We start from the raw sequence: 26,020 nt of genomic DNA, 5'->3' as shown, positions 1-26,020 counted from the left end.
AATTTAACAAAATTTTTAAAAAAAATTGAACAAACATTTATTCTGCATAAGGCCTATATGGATCCTCAGCTAAAAAACGGAGACAGACATAATAAGACATAGTGTCTGCATTCATTAAGATCAAAGTCCATCCCAGTGAACTTCAAAGATCAAAATACTTCCAAAGAAGAGAAAAAAGTCAGGTAGAAGTAAAAACTGTTGTCTCCAGATGTAAAGAAACAAGGGCTCCTTCAAGGTCATTCTATTGTCTTTGTATGATGTCTAGCCTATTGGCCAGCATCCATAATGATGCACAGGTAGAAGGCTACAGTAAAAGCTATAGAATGGATGTATTGTTTTATCTTATTTTTTAAGTTTTCATAGTTCACATTGCTACGTATATTTTATACATTTGGTACACGTAACCTGCTGGTTTCAGAGGTTGCAAAGAAAAATTTAAAGAAAAATTGGCACACAAACTAAACAAAACCAAGAAAAATGTCCACATTTATTTCAACAATGCCCCCTAAAAAAGAACAATAAAATAAAACTGAGTGCTGTGTAATTATAATGACTAACTTATCAATTATGATGGCCTTGGAGAAAGAGATGAAGAAATGCACCTCCCTCCTTTCATTGGAAAGGTGGAAGACTATAGCCGTGGTATGCTACATATGCTTTCGGACAGAGCTGATATACTGGTTGATTGGGCTAAATCTTTTTATTTATTACAAAGGGAAAGCTCACTAAGTGAGCGGAAGGGAAAGAATACGTTCAGAAATCACTGTTAAAAAAAATAGCAAAATGCATCAAAAACACTTATTTAAAACAAAGAAACCATTGTGAGAGACCCAACTAATCAAAATAATTCCAAAAGCATGTAAGATAAAACTGAGGATTCTCCAATCTTTAGCACCTCTCAAATCTCTTAAAAATGGGAAATATATGTAAGAAATAAAGCTGTCACCATGATCTAAGACACTAAGAACCTTAATGAGGTAACAACCCAGTGAACCAGAAGCAAGAGAAGGCTAATGCCCAATCCCTGACTCACTCACACCAGCCACTATATTATGATAGGGCAACATCAACAAAAAAGATGACTTAGAAGCTTTAATTACATGAGGAATTCTCAGACTAAAAAAGGAATAATTAAGTGTATGGGCCATGAATCAAAGATAAAAGTCTAAAATAGAAAGGGAAGAGAAATAATTAACAGAACAAAGGAAAGAAATAATTTTTAGGAAAAGGTATAGAAAATGAAATACAATAACAAAACAAAGAAGATGAGAGAAAGGGATATATTACTTGTTAACCAAGACAAAGAAAGAAGGTGGGATTGCAGTTGGACCTGAGGGAAACCAGGAAGCAGAGGTGAGAAAATAGAACTGCAGGCATGGGGGTCAGCTAGTGAAAATACCCAGTCAGGAAATTGAATGTTGGTAGAAGTGTCAGAGGAGAGAAGGGGGCATGTATGAGATATTGTGAAAATAGAAACAACATGACCTGGCATCGATAGGGTATGGGCAGTGAGAGAGCAAGAATAAAGAATGACATCTAAGTTCCAAGCCTAAGTAACTGAGAGGATGGTGGAATCTTCCCTAAGAGGGGATGGAGAGACTGGAGGTCACAATGAAGACTAGTTAGGGATCATAAAGCAGAGAGAAAGATGGAATGATAAAATTATGACCGGATAAAGGAAAGTCAAAGTTAATGAATTCTGGCGGAGGAGGAATGGAACAGTCGTTCATGGGAATTGACTAGCCTACGGACATGGAAGTTGGGGTTAGTAGGAGAATGTGGGTGTATGTTGAAGTCTGGTATGAAGACGGGAATCAGGCTTGAAAGAACCAGGCACTGAATTCAGAGGAAGGTGAGGGCCCTGGAGGTCAGCAAGTACCAGCTATCAGAATCTTGATTGGGTCATAAATTTGAACCGAACAAACCTCAAAGGAGGAGAGGTTACTTAGTGGGGGTGGTAGAGGAAGTGTCTGAGAGTAACAGTGAGGAGCAAGGAATAGTACAACGTCTGCATCAGTACAAATGAATAAGTGCAGGAAGTCTAAGAGTGACTGCAAACATTACTGAGAAAGCTTGCCAGGGACGCAGTGCCCTCAGAAGGGACCTTGGTCTCAGTGACGGCCAGAAGATAGAGGGAAGGTTAATGCGAAAGCAAGTTTCTTAATGATCGAGAATGCTCTCTAGCACAGGGGAAAGGGGGTGAGTAGCTTTAGAATGGGACACTTGGGAGGTAGGGTCAAGGAGGATAAGAGCAAGAGAGTTGACAGTGAGGGGATGAATAAATAATGGGGTTTGTGCGACCAAGGATGGAATATGCTTACCATTGAGGTTACGGGAAGGCAGATTATCAGTGGCTGGAGACAGGTTCCCTGAGAGAGCTGGTGATTACCCCGTTGGGCCAGGATACAATATCCTGGCCCCTCACAGAAGGACAGGAGTCAGGAGCTGTCATTTCAAGGGGGGGGGGGGGGAAGGTCTGGTCTGGGAATATCCTTTAGAACATTGAAGAAGGCCCTGGAGTAAAGACATGTCAGAAGGCAAATAGTATGGCTCCAGAGTTCATTCAGAGCTTTCTGGGAAGGCTTTGAGGCCAAAGAAGATGCCAAGATGACTTATTACCAGAATCAAAAGCTATTTTAAGATAACTCTTTCTTTCTGACTGAAGTACATAGGGATTTGGAAAAAGTTTGTACTTGGTTATTTAATTTTTTTTCTTCTCTGCCTATATGAATATAAACTGTGTATGTGGTGGGTGGGAAGAGGCACAGCAAAAAAAAAAAAAATCCTGAATATTGTGGTTTGAGATGCTTAAAATATAATGTTAAATTGAGGAACAGTTGACTTTGAAAAGAAAAACAGGAACAAAAACTTGTCAGCTTCTCCAAGAATGTTCGTTGTTTTTCATCTGAGCTCAAATTAATGTGTACATTGTATATTACACAACATATAACATTAAGAATTTGTTATATATGTGTATTACAAAAGGCAAAATGAACTCTATATAATTGCATACTTAAATATGGGCCTGTTAGAACCCTTCATCTCAGAATAGAAAGCTAAGATAACTGGGTCCTTTCCCTTCCTGTCACTGAAAAGTATTGGCCATTCAGTGCTAGCACAGGCTTGTGAAAAGTGGCTTCATTCTATGTGCTCTCCAAATTGTATCTGATAAAGTTCCCTCACCAAGGCCTTGCAAGTTCTAGCTCATCTATGTTGTCAGGTTTTTCTTTAGCTATGACAAACCTGGCTCTTCAGAGGCATTTGAGACAAAATCTTCAATTTCATGCAGGAGGTTATGTTTATTGACTTGATTATTTAGAAGTTTATAAAGTGGTCTATAATGTGAAAAATGCTTATCTGGCATATAACTGGGATATCAAATATAATCTTCAGTCTATCTAAATATGAAAATAATACTACAGGAATATATGCACAATAAAACTATAAGGTTCCCATTAATTTGGTAGACATTTCTGGAGTTAACATTTGTACGTTATGACTACACATTTTGATTTTTGCTTGTGTAAGCAAACTACATTAAACACCAGATGGAGATATATTCAATTTATATTCAATGTTTATTTGGCCATGTTCTAGCAAAACTGCACTGTGCACTGACATATAAAGAACATGCCCTTCTTAACTAGGAGGAGAGTGTGTGTGTGTGCATGCGTGTAGGCATATGTATATGTAAACATATACACACATATATTTATATATGTATATATGTATATATGTATATATGTATAGACATACAGACACATACACACATCTTGGTCAACCTGAAGATATGCTTGCTCTCTCACAAAGTATATTAATAAAGCAATCTAACTTTATTAATCACTGAAAATGTTTTTAAACAATTCTGTTTTTTGTTATTTGGTTTTGTTTGAGATGCTTGATTTAGTTTGCTTATACATTACTTGCTGTACTAGAAATTTGTACAGTAATGATAATTGCACGACATTACCTTTTCCAGGTCAAATGGTCTGGAAAAGAAGAAATGAACTTGGTACTTTTGAAGTTTGACACATTATTGATTGTTATTTTAGCTGCATGACATTTATGACACTCATATGATCAAAACATCCATTCAAAGGTTCCAGGCACTGCCACGCAAATCGTTCCCTCTTTATTTGTCCATATGTGTTGCTGATATAAGGACATGTCTGAGAGTAGAGAATGGATTAAGGAATCTTTGGTTAATAACTTCACAATTAGAGGATATTTAGGTTGTACAAATTATTTTCCTTATTTTGTTACTGTTCAAATCATGTCTGACTCTTCCTGACCTCATCCAGGGTTTCCTTGGAAGAGATACTGGAGTGGTTTGCCATTTCCTTCTCCAGCTCATTTTACAGATGAGGAATTGAGGCAAACAGAGATAAATGACTTGCCCAGGGTCACTCAGCTAGTAAGTGTTTGAGGCCAGATTTGAACTCAGGAAGAAGTCTTTCTGATTTCAGGACCAGCAGTTTGTCTGCTGTGCCTGCTAGCTGCCCTGTATTTTCCTTATGCTACAATGCAAATTTTGGCTAGTTTACAAACTTTAACTTTCCTTACTGTCTCATTTGTTATTACCTGATGTTGAGAAGTCAGGTAAAATAATGAAATATTGTATAATTGTGGTTTTTAAAAAATTCCTGTTAGACATTGACAGGACTAGAATTAAGTCCAGTCTAGTCTAGTCCTGTATTAAGGACTAGAATCTTTACTTGAAGACATGAAGGTGGAAGATTGCCTGGAAATTTGCTGGGCAAAGGCTTCATTAGGTTAGCAAAGACCTTCAACTTTGGATTCATAAATTCCATTCTAAAGACTAAAGGTTAAGATTATAACAGAGGAGAAAAGCATTTGGTCTGATAACCTTCCCAGCCTGAAAAGTCAAAGAGTGAAAAAAAAATGCAATCTGTAACCTTAGAAGTATTGACCACTTTGCTCATCTTCACTTGTATGTTTCTACTGAGACTTATTATTTCTTTGCAAAATCTCATGTTATCATTTTATTTTTGTGATTTTAAATATTATACTTGAATTTTGCTCTGAAATGTATTATGAATTACTCGTATATGATATGAATTCAAGGTACTGCTAGTATCATTGAGCTCAGTAGATGTAATCAATTAACACACATCTATTAAATGCCTACTATGCCAGACACGGTGCCAGGTGCTGGAGACATACATATAAAGAATGGAAGGATCCCTTCCTTCACAGTGTCACCTGAGCTGACATTCTAATGGGGAGGAGTGAGGGTGAGACACATGCAAAAGATGTTCCTGATACTGCATTACCATGTATTTATTGTGTTACAATTATAAAACAGTACTGATAATTTGTGTTATTAGTGCTAGCACAGTAACAACTCTACCTGCTGTAAATGGTAAGCATTGAAATTTACAGTGAGAAGTACAGTCACTTGGATTTGTAAATCTGGATTCTGTACTCACTTTGATCCAGGTCAAAGTATTTCAGCTCACATGTCAGCAGTCCATCGTGCAAAGGGAAAATGCCAAATGCCCCTATATGGTGTACTACCTAGCACCACCAATGTATCAAATCAGCTTCTGGTGAGTGTAGATTACTGAGGAGATTAGAGTTGGGGACCAGGAAAACAGTGACAGGACCATCAGGATTTATTCCCTTATTTTTTCCCCACCTGTGACATCATGATCTGCTTCTTATATCTCTTTGGTAATGTGGAATTGTGAGTTATAAATTGGATGATCCAAATTATTTTCTGGCCTAGGACCAGAATAGAACTGAGAAAATTTTGTTTCAATTTGCTTCATGAGGTCAGTCTACAATTTTCAGATATAGATCTGGTAGAAGTTTCTATTATCATTGGATATCCCTTCTAACAGTAAATTCCTCTAGCCAGTACATGCCATATCACTGCATTATCTCTTACCTGTGATTCCATAAAGAACTGTATAAAGGATTGAAGAACTCTATGGGGATATGGGACCAAAAACTCATTTGGTAGCATGAATCAGGGTGGGAAAGGGGATTATACCCTGGAGTAAGGGGATCAGCCACCATTCATATTTATGAAATAAAATGCAAGTGACCATAGTTCTATACTTTATAGCGCCCCTTGTATGTCTACCCATTTCCAGGCAGTAGTCAGTGTAGACCCCAAGTGGTCCATGGAGGCAGTTTTCCAAATGGCTCTTCCAATCCTCCCCCATGTATTGTGTAACTCTATGATCTCTTGAGTTCTCTACCTTTCACTCATCCTTTACAGAGGCCTTTAGGACAAAGCTAACAGCCTTGCAAAAGGTCACTCTCACAGCCACACTGTCCTTATCTTTCTCCTGGCAGAACAAAACTAGGACAGGCTTGGGGAAGGGGAAAGGATTTAATGTTCTTGCATATAAGTCAATGAGTTCAGTCTCCTTGAGACTAATAAAAACTACCTTCAGCCTTGAGTATAGCTCTTGGGGATAGTTTCTCTAAGTAGAACTCTTGGTCCTGGATCACTGTCTTTGCAAAATAGAGAAGCTGGTCCTCCAAGGCCTCCTTTTCCCAATGAAGGGGTCTGCCATCACTTTTAACAGGCCACTATCACTTTTCATATGACCTTCCTCACTGCTGATTGTAATGCCCAAGAGAAAAATATAGACTCTATCTTGGCTGAGATTCTTCCACTTTTTAAAAAACTGTCTACCACTAAGCTAGAAGCAAGGGGAGAACTTGCCTTTCACTTCAGCATCTTTAAGTTGTTTCACGCTTCTCTGATGTTTTCTTTGTCTTTCCTACTGTTGTATAAGGTGGTATAAGTCTGCCACCCACAGACACCCTCTGAAAACAGGCTGTTTCACAGCTTTTTAAATTTTATACAACCCGACCTGCCAACCAAAGACTGGTGTTTACAGTATGTGTGGACAGCAGGCCCAGAATTGAACAAAAGGGACAGTGGGCTAAATTTTTTCCCAGGAAACTGCAAAGCTCCTTTAATAACTCTCTACTTGGTATGAAATGAAAGGCTTATTTTTTTCTTTTATTATCCACATTCTACTGGCATTGCTATATAGCAGTGAAACACACAACACAATAGTCTCCAAAGAATTAAAAATGAGTATCACATAATAGGCCTGATTGCAATATATAATGAATGAGTTACTTTCAAAAATAGGAATAAAATGACATCATGGAATTATATGATAAGAGAAAATAGGTTACTCAAGGTGAGGAATATGTGAAGATAGGCTTCGACTTAGGCCCTCTTCTCTTCTCTGTCTTTCCTATTTCACTGGGTGATCTTGTCAGCTCCCATGGTTTCAATTCCTATCTCCATGCACATGACTTAGATTCACTTGTCTAGCACTAACCTCTCCCCCAATTTCCAGTGTTGCCTCTGCCTTTTAGACTTCTTAAACTGAGTGTCCCAAAGCCATCTTAATTTCAAGATGTCCAAAACTGAACTTATCTTCTCCACCTTCCAATCTCTCCTGTCTTTATAACCACTCATGACTCCTCATCCAGGCTCACAATTTAGGTGTCATCTTTGATTCCTCCCTCCATCTATCCTCCCAGATCTAATTGGTTGTTAAGGCTTATCATTTCTATGTAGGCATAAGGAGGTGGGAGATTAAAGATAATATGGGGAGAAGACAGTCACAAAAAAAACAACGAACTTTCTGATCTTGAATACGGGATTGAAAGGGAACCTGAGGGAAAAGAAAGGAAGCAACTAGACAGTGGGAGAATGGCTGAACAACAACAAAGCATTCAGCACAGTGCCTGGCACTCAGCAGATGCTTAATAAATGCTTATTGACATATATATTTGTTAATTATAAGTTATATTATTAAGACATATTTATTAAGCAACTGCTTATTTTTTCATATTTATGTGTAGTATATGTAGGTACATATACATATATACATACATATATATATACATATACATATATATACACATATATATATATATCATGTAAAATGATGAGAGGGCTTCAGAGAATCCTGGGTACTATTAACTGACAGTGAAGTAAGCAGAACCAGAACAAGTTATACAATAACATTTTAAAGAATAAAAATTTGAAAGATTCAAGAAATACGACCAAAGCAATTACCAGTTACTGTGTGGATTTGTTTTGCTTGATTATGCTTATTTCCCCCAGTTGATTAAGTGGTAGAGGATGGTACATCATAATTATACAAAAAAAGAGGGCCATTGTAAGACTTTTTAAAACAAACACAAGAGGACAGAAGGAAATTAAGAAGGAAACACAACTAGTATAGTCATAAAAATGTGTTGAAAATATTACTTTTTTTAAAAGCAAGAGATGAAATGGAGACTTGGAGTTTCACCTAGAAAAAAAGTCGTGTTCTGCTACATATAGAGATGTTTTTAGTGTAAAAGTTCAGAATGAAACAAAAAATTAAATTCTGCATTGGTTCTGATTGTCTAGTACTGTTTCCTTTGCGTCCTTTGGACCACTCAGCTAGGAATAAGTTAATAATAATTCCATGACTAGGGGTAAGTATAGATTAAGATTTTATCTGGCTCCAACCTTCAAGGCTTTTTTATACAACAGTGATGTAGTCTACAGCTCAATCCACTGAGAAGACTTGCCAGGATCTCTGTCTCTCAACATATCTCCCATTATCAGATAAATTGCCTCTGAAGTCTAGAGGCACATGCTATTCTTACAGTGGACGTAAGTAGAAGTGAAGTTGAGAAACTGATTCCTCAGGAGCCATATTTGGGCCATTTGGGCTAGTGAAAGATGTTGAGGTTAGGGACTAGATGCCTCAGCCTCTCTAAAGGAGTTGCTACCTGTTTAGGAAGAACATTTAACACCTGAAAGACTCAAGCATTTCCATTTAATAATAGTCTCATATCTGATCCATCTTGTTACAGAATCTTAAATCTTTTATCACCAACCTCATAACAGGCAACTCTGGACAAAAGGCCCAGACTTTATGACAGCATCATCTATTCAGTAGCAGCCACAATCCAGTAACAGGCAGGTAGCTGCTCTTCAGAAGTGCCATTGTGAATGGCTGCTTCAGGAGCTTGTGGCTCTAAAACACTAGTAACCAATTACCTTGATGCCAGCAAAAAGCTCCACTCAGCTTGGTCTTTATGGTTGGAGACTTGAAAACCTTGACCTGGGAATTCTGGAATTTGGCCACAATATTCCTAGGAGTTTCTCTTTTTGGATCTTTTTCAGGTGGTGCTCGGTGGATTCTTTCAATATTTATTTTGCCCTCTGGTTCTAGAATATCAGGGCAGTTTTCCTTGATAATTTCATGAAAGATGATGTCTAGGCTCTTTTTTTGATCATGGCTTTCAGGTAGGCCCATAATTTTTAAATTCTCTCTCCTGGATCTATTTTCCAGATCAGTTGTTTTTCCAATGAGATATTTCACATTATCTTCCATTTTTTCATTCTTTTGGTTTTGTTTTGTGATTTCTTGGTTTCTCATAAAGTCATTAGCCTCCATCTGTTCCATTCTAACTTTGAAAGAACTATTTTCTTCAGTGAGCTTTTGAATCTCCTTTTCCATTTGGCTAATTCTGCTTTTGAAAGCATTCTTCTCCTCATTGGCTTCTTGAACCTCCTTTGCCAATTGAGTTAGCCTATTTTTCAGGGTGTTACTTTCTTCAGCATTTTTTTGGGTCTCCTTTAGCAGGGAGCTGATCTGTTGTTCATACTTTGCTTGCAAGTCTTTTAATTGCTCTTCCCAGTTTTTCCTCCACCTCTCTAACATAATTTTGAAAATTTTTTGAGCTCTTTAAGACCTTTTCCCAGAACTGATCCCATTGAGTGGGCTGGGATGTAGAAGCACTGACTTCCGTGTCTTCCCCTGATAGTGAGCACCACTCTTCCTCATCAGAAGGGAGGGGAGGAGAAACCTGCTCACCAAGAAAGTAACCCTCTATAGTCTTGGTTTTTTTCCATTTTCTGGGCATTTTCCCAGCCAGTGACTTGAGCTCTGAATATTCTCCTCACACCCACCTCGCCTCCTGATCCTCCCAGCCAGCATTTGGGGTCTGAGAATCAAATGCTTCTTCCCAGCCTCAGGGCTTTGGGCGGGGGCAGGGCTGCTATTCATTGTGAGATTACTTTCAGGTGCTCAGGTGGGGGCAGGGCCGCCACATGGGGCTCAGTTCCCTCAGGGGGTTTATGCAGAGACCTTCAACAATGGATCTGGGCTCCTGCCTGCTTGGGGAGCCCTGGTCTGCTTCCGCCTCCGCTGTTGCCTCCCGAGGGGGCCTGAGTATGGGGGCACCCTACTCCCCTCTCGACCCACCAAAGAGACCTTCTCACCGACCCCCGTCACCTGTGGGTGGAGGGACCCGCGCGGCCGCTGGAGATCCCATCCCTGAAGTCCACTCAGATCTTCTCCTCTTGGTGCCGGGGCCGGGTTGGGCTGGGCTCTGCGTCCGCAGCGCGACAGACCCTTTGTGAGAGGTTTGCAGGTCCCTCTGGAACAGGAATCTTATCCGCTCTGCTGTTATGTGGCTTCTCCTGTTCCCGAATTTATTGGCAGCTCTTTACTACAGATATTTCATGGGCTGTGGGTTCGGAGCTAGCGTATTTGTGTTTCTACTCCGCCATCTTGGCTCCGCCCCCCGAGACTTGAAAACCCATGGCCATTTTAAGTTCTAAGGGGCCAGTAGGACTGCTGGACAGCCCAATGTATGTCTTCTGGATGCTTCCTGTTGCCTCTCAAAAGAAGCAGACTCTAGAGTTCTCTATTAAATGAGGACCATCAGGATATCTGGGTGAAAATGGAATTCTCCTAAACTCAGAGTATCTGGGCTTCTTTTTAAAAAGTGAAAGATATCAGTAACTTATTCTGAACTGTGTCCAGAATCATTTAGATTTCCCCATCCTTGGTATCCTCCAAACCTTAAATGAGTGGCCTAGACCCTGGATCTTCTTATGGTTGATCCCCAAACCCTTATACTTCATTCATATGTGCCATTATCCAACATGGGGCACCTACCCACCATGGTCTTACTTGGCCCAATCAACATCATGTCATAAACGTCGTGGTGAACAATAGTGGCCTCAGGAAGAGGGGCCTCATTAAGGTTTGACAGTGATGACGGAGGATTTGGTAGCTTTGGGGAAGTATGGTGAAAGTGTACTAGACCTCTTTCCAGAGCAAGGAAGCTACTTCTGACTAGCCTCAGCCAGAGGAAAAGAGAAAAAAAGCACTGGTAAGATTAATAACTCCATAACACTCATCCAGGCCTCGGCTACCTGGTATGACAATGTTGTTCACTTTCCTGTAAGCCACTAGGTGCCCCATCTTCACAGGCCACAGTAAGGGGATTTCTTGTAGCAAAGTACTGGGCTCTTCATCTCCATCAGTAGGAAGTAAAGTCTTTTTATGCCTTGCTGCTATGGCTCCTGAAATCTTGATACGGTTTTGTACTAAATACATGAGATGGTCCTGGCAACTCCAACAATTTCCGTTTGATTCAGCTGACAACAACTGGCACAGAGGTTCTCAAAAGAGCCTGTATAGGGAACAGCTCCTTAGGATGCAAAGGAGCTGAAGGGCCCTTATTGCCCTGGTACAGTTTAACAGTATCCCCAAAGGCTGGCAATGAATTGCCTCCTTATCATTACCATGTCTCAGGAGCTTCTCCCAAAAGTCCCTCTGGCAGACATCATATATATGGGGGAAAGTAAATGTTTTAAAAATATCAATAAAAATTTATTTTTTAATAAAGTGTAATTACTTGGGGTCCCATTCTTTGTTGCTGTTCAGTCATTTTCAGTTGTGTCTGATTCTTCGTTTGGCAAGTACAACCCCAATGAGCTGGCTGGACTTGTTTCCTCCTGTTTTCCTATGAAGTGACCAAAGCTCTTAAGCTGTTCTGATGGCCTGAGATTAAGGTCCTACTAGATTCCTAATTACCAGAGCTTCTGCTGGCTTATACTTCCCTGGTCCTTCACCAAATCACCTGAACTTTTAAAGCTCTGTGAGATTGGGTTGGGTATAGGCCTACGTGGAAAGTCCTTACTCACAACTGTGAAAGGCTTCTGGCTGTCTTAGGCAGTTCAGGACTATATGGAGGAGCTTTCAGTCACTTCACTTTGGTCTTAATCCTTGTTCCATCTGATCCCTTTGAGCTGAGCTCTTCAACAATCTCTCACATTGCCATCTTAAACTGAAAGCAATAGGCTAACTTTAGGTGTTCTACCCAAAAGCATCATAGTAGGTATCACTCTGTGAATATGTGCTTGCTTTCTAAAAGAATATGGCAGATCTATAGTAGCTACCAGTGAGATGGAGTCCTCTGTTGAATTTGTGTGGAACTGGATCTTTCCTAAACTATTTGTTAATTGTAGATGTCCTTCTATTTCTACTTGTGACATCCCTGACACTATTTCTTGCTCTCTGGCAAAGGATTTAAAATTCAGACTGGACCTTGTAAGAAAACAAAAATGTGGTTTTTTTCATTGTTAGGGACCCCAACCTAGATTCTGTGGAACTCAAAATTTGCTCTTTCACTTTTTTGCTATTTCATCCAATGAACTTTTCTGGTGGACCACTCTATGCAAGGCCTTAATGCAAGATTCTGCCATTACCACCGCAAAAGCTATCTTGTCATTGATATCACTAGGCCTAGCTCCTCTTTCCTGCTTGGAACCAACAAAAATGGGATGACTGAAACACATAGAAAAGTTTAAGGTGTTTTGTTTTGACAAGGCTATGGCCAGATTATGTTTTTCAGTGACAAAATATGTAATCCCATCATTCCATGTAATTTCAGAGATTTAGCTACATGTTATGAAAAAGCTTGGGTCACAGGACTGTTTAAATTTCCAAAAAGAAGTGTGGTACAGTGGAAAGAGCACTAGTTGTAGATTTAGAGGACCTAGGTTTAAATCTCACTTCTGCTGCTTACTACTTACACCAAGTGCAACGGACTATTTAACTTCCCCAGTCCTATTTCCTCACCTATAAAATGAAGGGGACATTGTGGATAGTTTCTCCAAAACTATAATCCTAAGTAAACCAACTCTGCATTTTAATTAATAAGAGACTTGGAAGGAACCATCAGTTTTGTTTTCTTCTTGCACTGTATGACTTCTTGTTATTGTAGGAAAGATATGTGTTAGAGAAAACCTTTTTTTACTGACCCTCTAATATTCCCCCCCACACACACAACTGAAGAAAGAATCAAGAATGAGTCATGATAACTTATTTTAAATATTGCTGAAGACCACATGAAACATTTCACCTCAGATGCTTCACCATCACTTTTCATTGTATTGCTAAAACCTTCTCTTTTTATGGGTGTGTTTTCTACCTTTTTGTGTACAAAGATGACTGAAGAAGTAAGTAATTCTATCTTTGATGATGACTCCATGGCAAGTCCTATTGGCCAAAGGCTTATCTGTCTTTTGACTACAGATCTGATTTAGTTTTATCAACTTAGAGCAAGACCTCATTTCATTTTGTTTCACCTTCATTTAAACCCAGAGACTCACAATTAATATCCATTTCTTACCCTTACCTCCCAATCCCATAAAAACTACTTAATACAATCTCAAAATAATCTTTATCCTCTCATCCTTACCTGTGTAGCCCCACCCCTATCTCCCAAAAGTCAATTGTGAAAAATGAGACTTTATCTTTGCAAGTATGGAAGCATTCAGTAGTATGCTCCCCTTTCTCAGATGAATTTACATTTCTTTATGGTGAATTTGGAGAAAGAAATTTACATTTCTTTACTGTTTCTGAAGGGACTGGATTACTCAAATATTATAACTGAGAAAACATTTCTAAAGCACTTTATCATATTTTGCTTTCCAGGTCTGAGCACACATGTAGATTTTTTTTTCCAAGTTTGGTCAGCTGGGTCCACACTCTACTTTGCAAACATCATACATCATTCTTCTGAAAGAACGTGGTCAGTAATAATAGTCAACTGCCATTATAGCACTCATTGTCCTCTACTGAATGATTTAAAATGACATGGATAAGTATGACACATGAAAGAAGATGGATGGATTGCAATATGGACTTGTGGAGGGAGGATCCACATTAATGAAACCATAGATCCACCAAAGTATACAAGTACCTTAGGGAAGCACAAATGGGTGGGTTGAGTATAGAGAGAGTAACGAAACTGCTCTTACTCTCCATGATAGTCCCTATGTGGAAGTTGATTAGTCAATAGTCTAGATAGCCTTTTCTCTGAATTTCTTCTCTTTCAGAGGGAAAGCTGGAGCCTTAATTTGTACCCAATTTCTGATCCTCTTTTAGGTCTGACATGTAAGTGGTTATTAGAGTGATTCAGAAATACAATATTTTTTCTAGGGATAAGCATAGGTAAGTCAGAAGATGCCCTACGTAATTCCTCAGCATCTGATAGGAGGGAGCATTTCTATGTTAAATGACAAAATAGTTCCTATGATCCCTTTTCCTGAAATAATCATGTTAAACAATGAGCACCATGGTATTAAGAATTGAACTGGGCCATTTGCTTGCCAGTAGGCTGCCAAACTATGCCCTTATTTTACTCAATAGGTGGAAAACAGCATTAACTGCAATACTTCCTTTAATTGCAAAAGATTACAGTTGTGTACTTCTCCAATCTGCCCCAGGTGGGATTTACCTCAGATTCCCAGAAGTAGAGAGCTCCATGTGATTTTTCAAGAGCTCAACCTATCAATTACCTTCAGCACTAGGGGGTTTGGTGGAACTATTATGTGGAGCATGGGCTTTGGTTGGTCTCATTTTAATTCATGTTTTTATGGATATTGTTAAAAAATGATGCTTAATATTCAGACCCTGACAATTTTAACATTTATTACTTCCTTCTCTTTAATTTCACAAGTATTCAGAATGACTAACATAAATTGAAATGGGCTCTTTTAAAAATGCCTTGGTGTATCTGTGGTTGGATCTAAAGTATTTGGCAACCAACTGCTTCAATTTCATCGATTCAATGCTTAGAAACTGCATTTAATAAAAACTGGCATTTATATAGCATACTGGTTGTGATCCTGGACAAGGCCCTTAATTTCTCAGTGCTTCAGGTAATCCTTTGATCTCTAAGGTGCCAATTTGTAATGTTAGATTGATCTGCCTCACTTGGGAGTTCCCTATGTCAGAGTAATCATGGGTCTATTCTCCATCCCTTTTTATGTAGTACTTCACATCCATTATCCTATTTGAGCCTCAAAACCACCCTGAGGCAAGTGCTACATGTATTATTATCCTCGACTTACTGATGAGCAAACTGAACCCCAAAAACTTTTAGTGATTTTTCTTAAGGTTACACAGGGACAGGGTCAACGTCTGAACCCAGATCTTGATGACTATCTAACACTATCCTCCACATCATGCAGACCTCTCTAAATTTTGTGGCCAATTTTTTTATGTTTGTTTCAATTTTTCATCCCTATATTTACAATTCAACAAAAATTGTGGATTTGCTCAGTCAGCCATTGCTCCAATAAGCCTAGCTAAGTTGTAAGCTTCTCTGAGAAGCTCGTTAGCTTAGGAAGACCTTAACATTCCATCTGCACGGCACTTTTTACTTATTTAGATCCAGACTAATATATAATACAATAATGCGCCAAGTGAACATAAAACATCAAGTATGAGACTGCTAAAAACAACCTTAAAACATCTAAATGAATGGCATCCCCTTTAGGGGCTGTATACTTATCCCACAGTATTACCATTGCTCAAATAGTTTCTGGAATTCTTCTGTAAGAATTGCCTTCAGAGGTTGAGTTGCAACACTTACCCTCACCTTGGACAAAGGCTTGATTTGTGGAGAATTCAGATCATTTGAGAAAAAGTCTTGTGAAAAAAGGTGGATGATCAATCTATGAGTAACACATTAGGGAAGGGAAAGGGGGTGATGGTATTACAAAAGATGTGTAATGGAAGTAATGAGAGTAATGTGACTTTCTAATATGCTTTATAAACTGACTTTTAAGACCACTACAGAAAGAGTTCCAAAGATGTGTTGAATGGTGGCAATGTTTTCAGCCTCAAGGAATTACTATAAAGGAGTTATCTTAACACATTTAAGTGCTAGTGTGATGGTTTCTTGTTTTGTTTTATGAAGCAGTATTACAGTCTATAGAGGGCCACTGGCTCTGGATTTAGTAAGACCTGTATTCAAATTGGGCTATGTGACTATGAACAAGTCACTTAACCGTTTCAGGGTCACAGGCAATTATTCAAAACTCAAATTACAAAGAAAGTTGACCATTTGCACTAGTGGAGGGAGTTACTATGCCAGGAGTTCTTAACTCCAATAAAGCAGTCAATAAGCACTTATTAAGTGCTTACTATATGCCAAGCACTATGTTAAGAGGTAGGGCTACAAAGAAAGGCAAAATGTCTACTCTTGAAAAACTCACCATCTAAAATTTCACAATCCCAGTCACACTGCCAAGTTGACTGTCTATAGGTTATCAAAGATGGAATAGCAAGCATTTTTCACCTTTTCATGATTAGGAGGAAAATAGGAATGAGTTACTATCTTGATCAAGATAATAACTCTTGATTGTAAGCCAGTCCAGATCATCACACAACAAACTAGGGGTTTCATCTGTAATAGAGGCAAAAAGGTCAACCATGACATGTTTTTACTCCAAGTTTAAGAAGGTACCAGAGTTTGTTCTGATGATTCTGTTATGGTAGTAGAAGCTGAGTCTATATAATCCTTACTGGGATGGAAACTTCTGAATATGCTCACTGTGCACAACACTCAAATGTTGGACAAAGAGAGAACTACATACCAACAAAGCAGAGCCTGTCCTACAATAGCTGAAGCCAGCAGGGCAACAAGAGTTAATGAATATCTTCAGTCTTGATAAGATTTTGTGCCAATAGCAGGCTTAAGTTATTCCACTGAAATCCTCATTGTCTTTAACAACAAAGTGGAGGATCTGGAGATGGAACAGACAAATGATGTCTACGTGGAAAGACAATGGACCAGTAGGAGTTTCATAAATACACTCAATAGCAGAGCCTTATATTGACCTTGTGATAGCCCTGGCAGGAAAACTAGGGTCAGGAAGAAACTGGGAGGACAAAGTATTCCTTTTATCTTCCCATTAAAGTTGAAGGATTTTGGGGATAATTTCCTTGGACTCATCTGTGGGAACTTTTAAAATTTTCAAATTGGTTTGGGATACGGACGGGCACAGAAGACAAATGAGGTAGATAAATTTGCCAGTGCGAAAAGGCACTGGATCCTCAGTGTTCTCATTCCATTAAACACATCCACACCCACTCACACCCACATTTATTTTAAAATGGAAATTGAAGGGATAATAGTGGCTCAAATAGAATGCCTTCCTTCCAGTTGGGTCAATGATGTGCCTGAGGACAAAATGAGTCAAAAACTCAACAGATCCACTTTCTTCACTGAATGTCTGAATTGTCTAGCTGGAAGAGAATCTAAAAATCCAATCTTTAGAAATGAAGATCCAACTTTTAGAAGTGAAGTAACTTCCCTGGGGTTACAACAGTTACAGGCAAAACTAGACAAGTCCCCGGAATGCTTATCAAATCTGTAAATGTCATGAGCTAGGAGAGATAATTAGCTTGATAGCATAATATAATCTGTTTTATCTGCTAAAATGAAATTTAATAAGAATTAATGTAAAATACAATTATAGGATGTGAGGAGATAAGGTTAAAGAATACCTCTATGATAAAGGCCTAGAAGTTTTAGTGGACCGTATAGTATAACTAAAGAGTAACAAGGTAGCCAAAACAGCTAACAAGACCTGTATTAAGCTAATTTTTAGATTCAGGGAAATAACAATACTAACCACTCTTGAAACTCTACCCAGAAGTCTTTCTCAACCTGGAGATAACCTTCACCATAATGGCTCAGAATTCCTGTCTAGGACTTGCATTAAGTACCCAGGCCTACCATATTCTCTTTTAACCTGGCTCTACTTCTTTGAATTTTACACTTAAGCCCTTTTCCTACCCTGCCCTCTTTTCAGCTCTCTTTTAAGTGTTATCTTCCCCCATCTGAATGCAAAACTCTGAGAGTAAGTGATACCTTTACAAAGTCTGGGACATGGTATGCACTTAATAAATGTTTTATTCAATCTAAGTCTAATTTAGTCTTCTGTGTTGAGTGCATTAACAAACTGGAGTATAACCAGAAGATCCAAGATGGTGACAGGACTAGAAAACATTTCATGCTCTGATCGGTATAATAACTAATCATGATTCCAGAAGACTCATGATGGAGAACACCTCCTACCTCTTGGCAGAGGTGACAGAGTAAAATAGTGGTTGTCAGGCTTTCTGGGTCTCAATATCTCTTTATAGTCTTAAAAACCGTTGAGGATCCTTCTCCAAAGAGAATGTCTTTCTGAAGGCTATATCTGTTTTACTATATTAGAAGTTAAAATGTCTTAGTAATGTTATAAAAACAGTTTTGGCCTCAAAAACTTCCCCTCCCCCAAGACCTGCCAAGGGTCCCTGGACCACACTTTGAGGAACACCAGTTTTCAAATATACAAGACATAAATTTTCGGACACAGAAAGCATGTAAATTCATTTTGTTCAACTAATTTGTCACAAAAGAGGGACTCTATGGGAGGAGAGTTGGTAAGTAGTGACAGTGATTTTGAAAAAGCAACTACGAAACAAATATACACACACACAGATGATGAAAGAAGGAAGTTCAGAAGAAGGTACAGATAAGAGCAGCAGTTTTGTGGCTGTTGTGTGGAAATCAATACGCACTCCCCCAAAAAACTCCACCCTATAAGAAATTCAGTTTTCTGCTTAAAAAAGAGAAAAATTACACAATGTGTTGTTGGAACACTTAGAAATGTCTAACCTGGAAAGATACCAAGGGTGAGATGTAGAAGATAATAGCAGTCTCCAAATATTTCAAAATGTATTACATGGGAAAGGGATTAGATTTATTCTGCTTGGCCCCAAAAAGCAACGCTAGCAACAATTATCAAAATTGTAGAGAAAACCTATTTGGGCTGGAAAATTTTCTTAACAATTAGATCTGTCCAAAAATTGAATGGCAACCTCATGAGGTTCCCATCACTGAAGGTCTTTGAGTGAAGGTTGGACGAAACTTGATGGGGATGATTGAGGGGATTCTTGGTCAGGCATAGGTTGGACTAGATGATATTTCTCACTCCTTTGAACTTTTGAGGTTCCATGAATCCACGTCTCATAACTCTTATTATAGCAGGGGTTCTTAAACTCTTTTGTGTCATGGCCATATTTTTACATGTCTTAAATATTTCAGAATGTTTTTAAATACATTAAACAAAGGAAGGCAATTATACTGAAATACAGATAAATCCCAATTAGATGAATAAGAAAATCCCATCAAATATTTGCATTATTGGTATTCCCCTAGCTTATTTCTATTAGGTTAATATTTCACATAATTATAAATTTGAATAGTACAAAACTGAATACATGTGACCATTTCAGGGGATACATTATTTGTACTAATCAGAATTTAGCTGTGCAATTATCAAAATATATTTCTGAAAAATTTTACAGACTCCCCAAGTTAACCCTTGTTCTAAAGCCTACTTCCAACAGTGTCACTCACGCTACTCTCCTAAAATAATTAAATTGGTTTAAAAATAAGGAACTTTTCTTTTACCCTATTATACCTTGTTTAAGGTGACTACATTGTTTCTAGGGAAAAAGTTATCTAGTCTTAGGAGAGTGTGCTCATTCCATACTCTAGACCTGTGTTGTCAGGCAACCAGTGGCATGGTGGGTTCGTCACACTTTAGACTAGTGGATTGGACTTCCAATTCCTGCCAAAACTCTGGAACAAATTATTAATGAAATGATTTGTGAGCACTTAAAATGGTAGGTGGTTATCACCAAAAGTGCAGGTGTCATCAAAAATTGGGTTTGCCAATCTGACCTTTTTAAACAGGAAATTTTGCAGGCAATGCATCTATATTTCACCAAGGCATTTGTCAAAGTTTCTCATGATATTTTGTGGATAAAATGAAGAAACGTGAACTAGATGATAGTGGTTAAATAGATTTCCAACAGGTTAAACAACTGAACCCAAAATAGTAGTGATTAATAGAGGACCATTCAGAAAGAAGAGGGGATAGTAATAAAGCATTTATATAGAGCTTACCACGTGCCAGACAATTGTGTTAGGTGCTTTGTACAAATATTACCTTATTTTGTCCTGACAATAACCCTGCAAAGTGTTATTATCTCCATTTTATAGCTGAGGAGACTGAGGCAGAGATTGACCTGCATACAAATATTAAATTTCTGAGGTGAATTTGAACTCAGTTCCTGATTGCAAGCCTAGTGCTCTCTATTTACCAGCTGTCTTCAGCAGTCTTCAGTGAAGTGCTCCAAGGACTCTGTCCCTGATTCTGTTGTTTTAAATTTTTTGTCAGCAACTCTGCTGAAGGTAGAGACTTCATGCTTATCAGATCTGGAAATGATTCCAAGTGGTGAGAGATGGCTAACACACTGAATGACAAAAGTGGGATCCAAAAATATCTAAGCTAGAATAACATGTCAAATGCAGGACAGGTACTAGACCTGTGATTTCACCAATATTGGGAACTCCTAGGGGAGGAAAGGGTCTACCACTGCACGTCAGCACACTCCTCACAACTTAGTCTTAGAATGCAGACTTGAACACTGAGAAGTTAAGTGACTTGGCTAGGATCAAAAAAGCTAATATGTAAGTAAGACATTAGCAAGGTCTTCCTATTTTTGAGGTTTGGATCTCTATCTACATACAACTTAGGAAATTTAAACATATAAATACAGAACCAGGGAGGTAAGGCTAGACAATTTGTGTGAAAAAGACCTGGGAGTTACAAGGTATGTAAGTCAGTTAAAAAATCAAATTTAGTCTCAGGTTTTGTTACTGATAAGACAGTGTCCAGAAGAAGGAAACTACTCTATCCTGGTAAGGCAGGAGTATGGTTCTGGACACCACATTTAGGAAGAAGAATGACAAGCCTGACAAGGAAACCATGCTATAACAACATGTGTTGCCGGTACCGGGAACAGACTCAAGGGAGAGAGATGTTCATCAAATAGTTGAAAAGGGTTCTAGATTTATTGTGCTTGGCCCCAAAGGACAGAATTAGGAGCAGTAGATCAAAGTTGCGGAGGTGGATTTTACCTTGATGTAAGGAAAACTTCCTAACAACTGAAACAACTCAAGTGGAATGGACTGCTTCAGGAAGGCAGTAAATTTTCAATTACTAGGAAGCTTTGAGAAGAACATGTATAAGAGGTGTAGAGAGAACTTCTAATCAAGTATGGATTAGTCTAGAACCTAGACAGTGAGAGCCCTTCTAAGATTCTGCAGTTCTACAAAACATCACTTCTTATGTCATATGCTTTCTATTTTATGTCCAGCTCTAAAGTTCTCTGCATTTTTCTCCTCAATAAGAGGTGTGTGGTATAGTAATTACCTACTTATATGCCTTGGCTCAGCTCTTTATAAGGATTCACACTTTTACACTCCTACTGGAAAACAGTAAAATTCAGCTATGACAGTTTTATTCTGGTCTGGAATTAACCTTTCTCTGAAGGCAAATGAAAAGTCTAACCATGGAAAGCCTTGAATACCTGCTTGTTGCAATGACAGAAAACCAGTCGTTTCTCACGCTCCCTACCAAGCTGACATGTGAAGGCTATGTAACCTTGGGACTGTCCTTGGAAGTCACTGTTACTGGCATGACATCTCTAAGAAATCCTGACCTCAATTTTTTTAAAGAGAAATTTGAAAATTAAAATAATGCCTAGTAATTTTTTACATCAATTCAAAAAAACATGCAAATAGGAAAAAAACAAGCTTTGGTTAGCTCTTGGAATAGTTAGAACCTTCTAGTGTCAGCCTTTCTTTTTTTGGTGTTTGAGAGAGGAAGAACTATAATGATAGGTTCACTGACACTAATAATTCCCACTGGCATCTCATCACATGAATCTTTTGTGATTCATCAGTGATAAGAGGCAGTAAAAAGCACAGAATGTGTTCCTTCTGTTTGCTGTTTTCATCCAAAATGGCGGGGGGGGGGGAGGGGGGTTCAGAGCTCACCTGGAATCATTCTACAACTAAGGAACTTTGGCTGAGTTTTCACATGTAATCCACACAGAACTTCCCATGGCTAAGGAAAATGACAGCTTCTTGTGTCAAGGCAGTAAGAATAACCCCAGTAGCCATCCTCCAGCTGTGCTCAGCTCCATCTCACTGTCATTGACTGATGAATACTCAATCTGTTAATGACATTTTCCAGCCTGCGACCTTCACTTCCCTTCCAAATCCTTTCCTGGGGTTAAACTAACCTAATTTTGATAAACTGATTCAAAGGCCTATTATAGTGTACAAGACTCTTTCACTCATATTTTCCCCTTATCTTTCGCTACCCTTTTGCACTGTCTGCTCACATTTCCTTACATTACTATTAATTTTTAAAAATGTTTCTTCTTAAAGTATTCTTAAGTAAATACTGTTTTATTTCTTAATAATGATCTTTCAAGCTTCAGGTAGAAACCAGGAGTGAAAAGAGGAAAAGACTGACATAATGCTGAATTCCTACTGTGGCACATCTTTCAGAGTTACATGTATTTGGGAAGCAAAGACTTGTAGCTTCCAGAATAAACTACGGAGCGTAAAATCTTATATCTATGTGCATTAGCTTCATTTTATCTCGAATCAAACCAATGACAGTCTTGTCAAGATTTTTTTGAATTCTGACTTATGAACCAGTGTTTGGTATCTATGCAAATTTGAGGAGGCTGTCCTTTAACCCTTATCTAAGTCATGATCAAAAATATTAAACAACATGGATCCCTAGAATATTCTAAAGGCAGACCTCCCTCCAAGCTAATATCTAACCATTACTTTGTTCAGTCATTCAACCAATTCCATATCCAATGAAACAGCCTATATATCTTTCAATCTTTTCCATCATGACAGAACATCAGGACAGACTTTGACAAATGACTTACTAAAGACCTAACCGTACAAATAATATTCTTCTTATTTACCGATCTAATAATCCTGTCAAAAAAGGGAAATGAAGTTATAATGCTGGAAATAACGCTGTTAGAATGACCACAACAACCTATCAAGTGGAGAAATTCAAAAAGTAGAAGTTGGTTCCTGCTAGCTAGAAAACAGACACATGCAATCAAGATATCTCTTTCCCTTCAGAATGTAGTCACTAGGTCACACTTGCTAAATTTCCTTGTTGGCCAACATTATTGGTTCCTTTATTAATGAAGGGATCTGTGTATTCTTCCTAGGTCCCAGTGATGTGCATGTTATTTGGGAGAAGAATGGACAAAAAATAGATGCGTGTGTCTCTGTCCAGACTCACGTATTGCCTGATGGCAAAGTATACTTATTTAGTTGGGTCAAAGACACACTAAGAGAAAGTGCGGAGTATTGTTGTTCTTTTCTCTCCAAGACAGGAAATAAGGCCTCCAAAGCATGGATCACCGTGGACAGACAAGGTAGGTGGGCTGTCTTCTCTTATCTTGAGCTGAGAACAATCAGGGCATGCTAACACTGGTTTTCTGTAAGGTTGTATTCTTTCTGTTAAAAGATAACCTATTCGCTTAGCTAAAAACAAATTCTTTAAGACATCATGTTATTGTGAACAGGGGGCCAATGGTAAACAATCAAAAACAATGAAAAGAGACCACTTCACCTTTTTCTTAAAAGAGGGTGCCTCCTTTCAGAGAAGAAGAGTAGGGACTTTTGAAAGCTGGCTAGAATCACTGAAAGGCAGCTATCGCTGACTCTGAGGTAACGGTAGTCTAAATAACTTACATATCCTGAGATAAACCAAAAGCTTCGTTTCAGTGTACAGCACTAACCTTTTTTTCACCAGGCTTTGTCACAGATATTAAATGTTTCTATCTCACTACTTAATAAATTTTATCAGTGGAGGCCAAGGTCCAACCCTCAGCAAAAGTGATATAGTAGCATAGAATGCTGGAAAGAGAATCAAGTGATCTGGGTTCTAATCTTGAATTTACTACTAACTCACTTCATGACCTTGGTAAATTTCTTCTCTGGATCTAACTTTTCCTTTGTTGAAATGAGGGAATAGACAAGATGATCTCTATCCCATTTCCAGCCTATACTTCTCAGATTGGAGCCCTGCATCTGATTCAGAATCAGAGACGCTCAGCTCAAACCCAAGTTCTTCACCTTGGGCAAGTCATTTGACATTTCTGCACGTCAGCCCACATTTGTAAAATGAAAGGGTGGCCCAAAGATGCTAGGATCCTTTCCTGTTTCCCTACATAATGATTTTTAATGAAAGCAGGCAGAAGAGCAACAGAATGAAAGGAAAACAAATAACAGTTTTATGTTTAATTGAAGTGTTCATTTTCTTACTTTTTTACTTGGGAGCTCCTTTCCTGTAATTATTAAACGCAGACTACTAGTTATTTGTGAAAGAGGACAACGTATACACACCAATTCCCAATTTGGTTCACTATTGGATTTTAGAAAGCTTCTGTGCTAACATTTGCCAGGCTGAAAAGCCATTTTGATGGCTATAAACATAAACCATAAACATTTGTCTCATGGCCTTCATTTGTACCTAAGTTTAATTGTTCTGTTTTCCATAACTAAAATGTTTTATGGTTCCTAAAATGTCATGCAGTAAATCCTCATGAGCACTACTGCAAAGAAATGAGGTAGTTAAGGCTTTATGCTTATGAAAAGAAGGGGACCATGACAAGTTTTTAAGGGAGCTAATATAATAAATTAAATGAAGTTAAGCTTCTTGAAATAGTATGAATTGTAGTTCACATTAACTTCTATGCTACCAAAGTCATATTCTAGATTTCAATCACAGGCACTAAAGACAGATCAAGTGAAAAGAAGTCTCATCAGTGGCAGGCCCATCCCACTAGTCATCTGCTATCTCTTAGAATATTTTTTTCATGCTAAGAATAAACTGACAACCACCTTGCACAAAAGTAGAAAAGGCAAAAAAGATGTGAAAACACACTGATGGACAGGAAAGTAGAGAGCTTACAGGTTGCGGTGGAGGATTTTCAGAGCACCAGTCTGATACCCCCCAGCATTTCTTCAACACCTATCCAACTACTCCTACCCTTCAATGTCTTTGAGGGAGACATCCTCTCCTACTTGAGATTGACAACTCAACCAATACATTACAAGGCTGTGTCTTGTGTCTTAGATTTTTTTTCACTTTGTGGAACTGTTTGTATTTTTCAGAGGCCACTCATCAAGAAAGCTGGACTAGAGAGTTCAATAATTGGAAGAGTGTGGTTAATGAACATGACCAAATGATGCAGAACTGGAAAAAAGCCTGGGTAGGAGGATCTTTGGGTCATTTGTTCAGCTTCACTTTAAAGCCTATGCGGCAACAAGAGCCTGAGACAATAGGTCTCTGCTTTTCAGGATTTATGTCATATCTTTAGTTTTTTTATTCAAGTTCTTTTTTTTTCCTTCCACTCAGCTACTACTGAGTGACATCAAGGCAAATGTTACTTTGCCTGTTTATCTAGTATGAGAAATGCCCCTACTGGCTGGAAGAACTACACACATTTCTTAAGAGATTGTGGAAATGCTAATTAGGTAGCTAAAAGAACAATATACATGCACATTAATTCCTCTTTAGATGGGCATATGATTTTTGTAATGCTAAACTGCACAGAGTGAAGATTCTTCCCATATTAAATGAAGGGGGTTAGTCTAGATTATCTCAAAATGTCCCTTTTGGAGCTAAAACTTCAAATTCTATGATTCAAAGCTGGTGGCTGGAAACACAAATGGAACATAATTTTCAAACACTACCCATGGTGCACAAATGCCTTGTCCCCTATTCCGCTTGGAGCTGCACCAAAGCCAGTAAAAAAAAAAAAAAATTCCCAATTGGGCAAATATGAAATAATACCTTCAGGTCTGGAGAAAGTTCATCTTTAAAAGTAGCAATAATAAGACAGGAAGTATACTACCTTCTCCAATGGTCCATATTTCTGGCAGTAACCAACAGTGACTTTCTTCGAGAATAATC

General features: G+C 38.4%; 2 protein-coding genes across 13 annotated transcripts in view; one reads left to right on the top strand and one right to left on the bottom strand.

Annotated features, from left to right (window-relative positions):
• The window catches only part of SECISBP2 (SECIS binding protein 2), a 114,643-nt gene that overhangs the window by 20,201 nt on the left and 68,422 nt on the right, over positions 1–26,020 (bottom strand). The window lies entirely within an intron of this gene.
• Positions 1–26,020, top strand: part of SEMA4D (semaphorin 4D) — a 203,552-nt gene that overhangs the window by 176,933 nt on the left and 599 nt on the right. For 11 of the 12 annotated variants that reach the window (XM_072597413.1, XM_072597408.1, XM_072597412.1 and 8 more), the window contains 2 exons: positions 23,265–23,474; positions 25,219–25,887. In XM_072597413.1, coding sequence (XP_072453514.1) covers positions 23,265–23,474; positions 25,219–25,424 — 416 coding nt within the window. In that variant the 3' untranslated portion in view covers positions 25,425–25,887. Of the gene's footprint in view, positions 1–23,264; positions 23,475–25,218; positions 25,888–26,020 lie in introns of those variants that run through there. The other variant, XM_072597418.1, reaches the window with a different exon arrangement.

The sequence above is a fragment of the Notamacropus eugenii genome, chromosome 3 (assembly GCF_028372415.1).
Source record: "Notamacropus eugenii isolate mMacEug1 chromosome 3, mMacEug1.pri_v2, whole genome shotgun sequence".
NCBI lineage: Eukaryota > Metazoa > Chordata > Mammalia > Diprotodontia > Macropodidae > Notamacropus > Notamacropus eugenii.
This window is presented reverse-complemented; position numbering and strand designations above follow the sequence as displayed.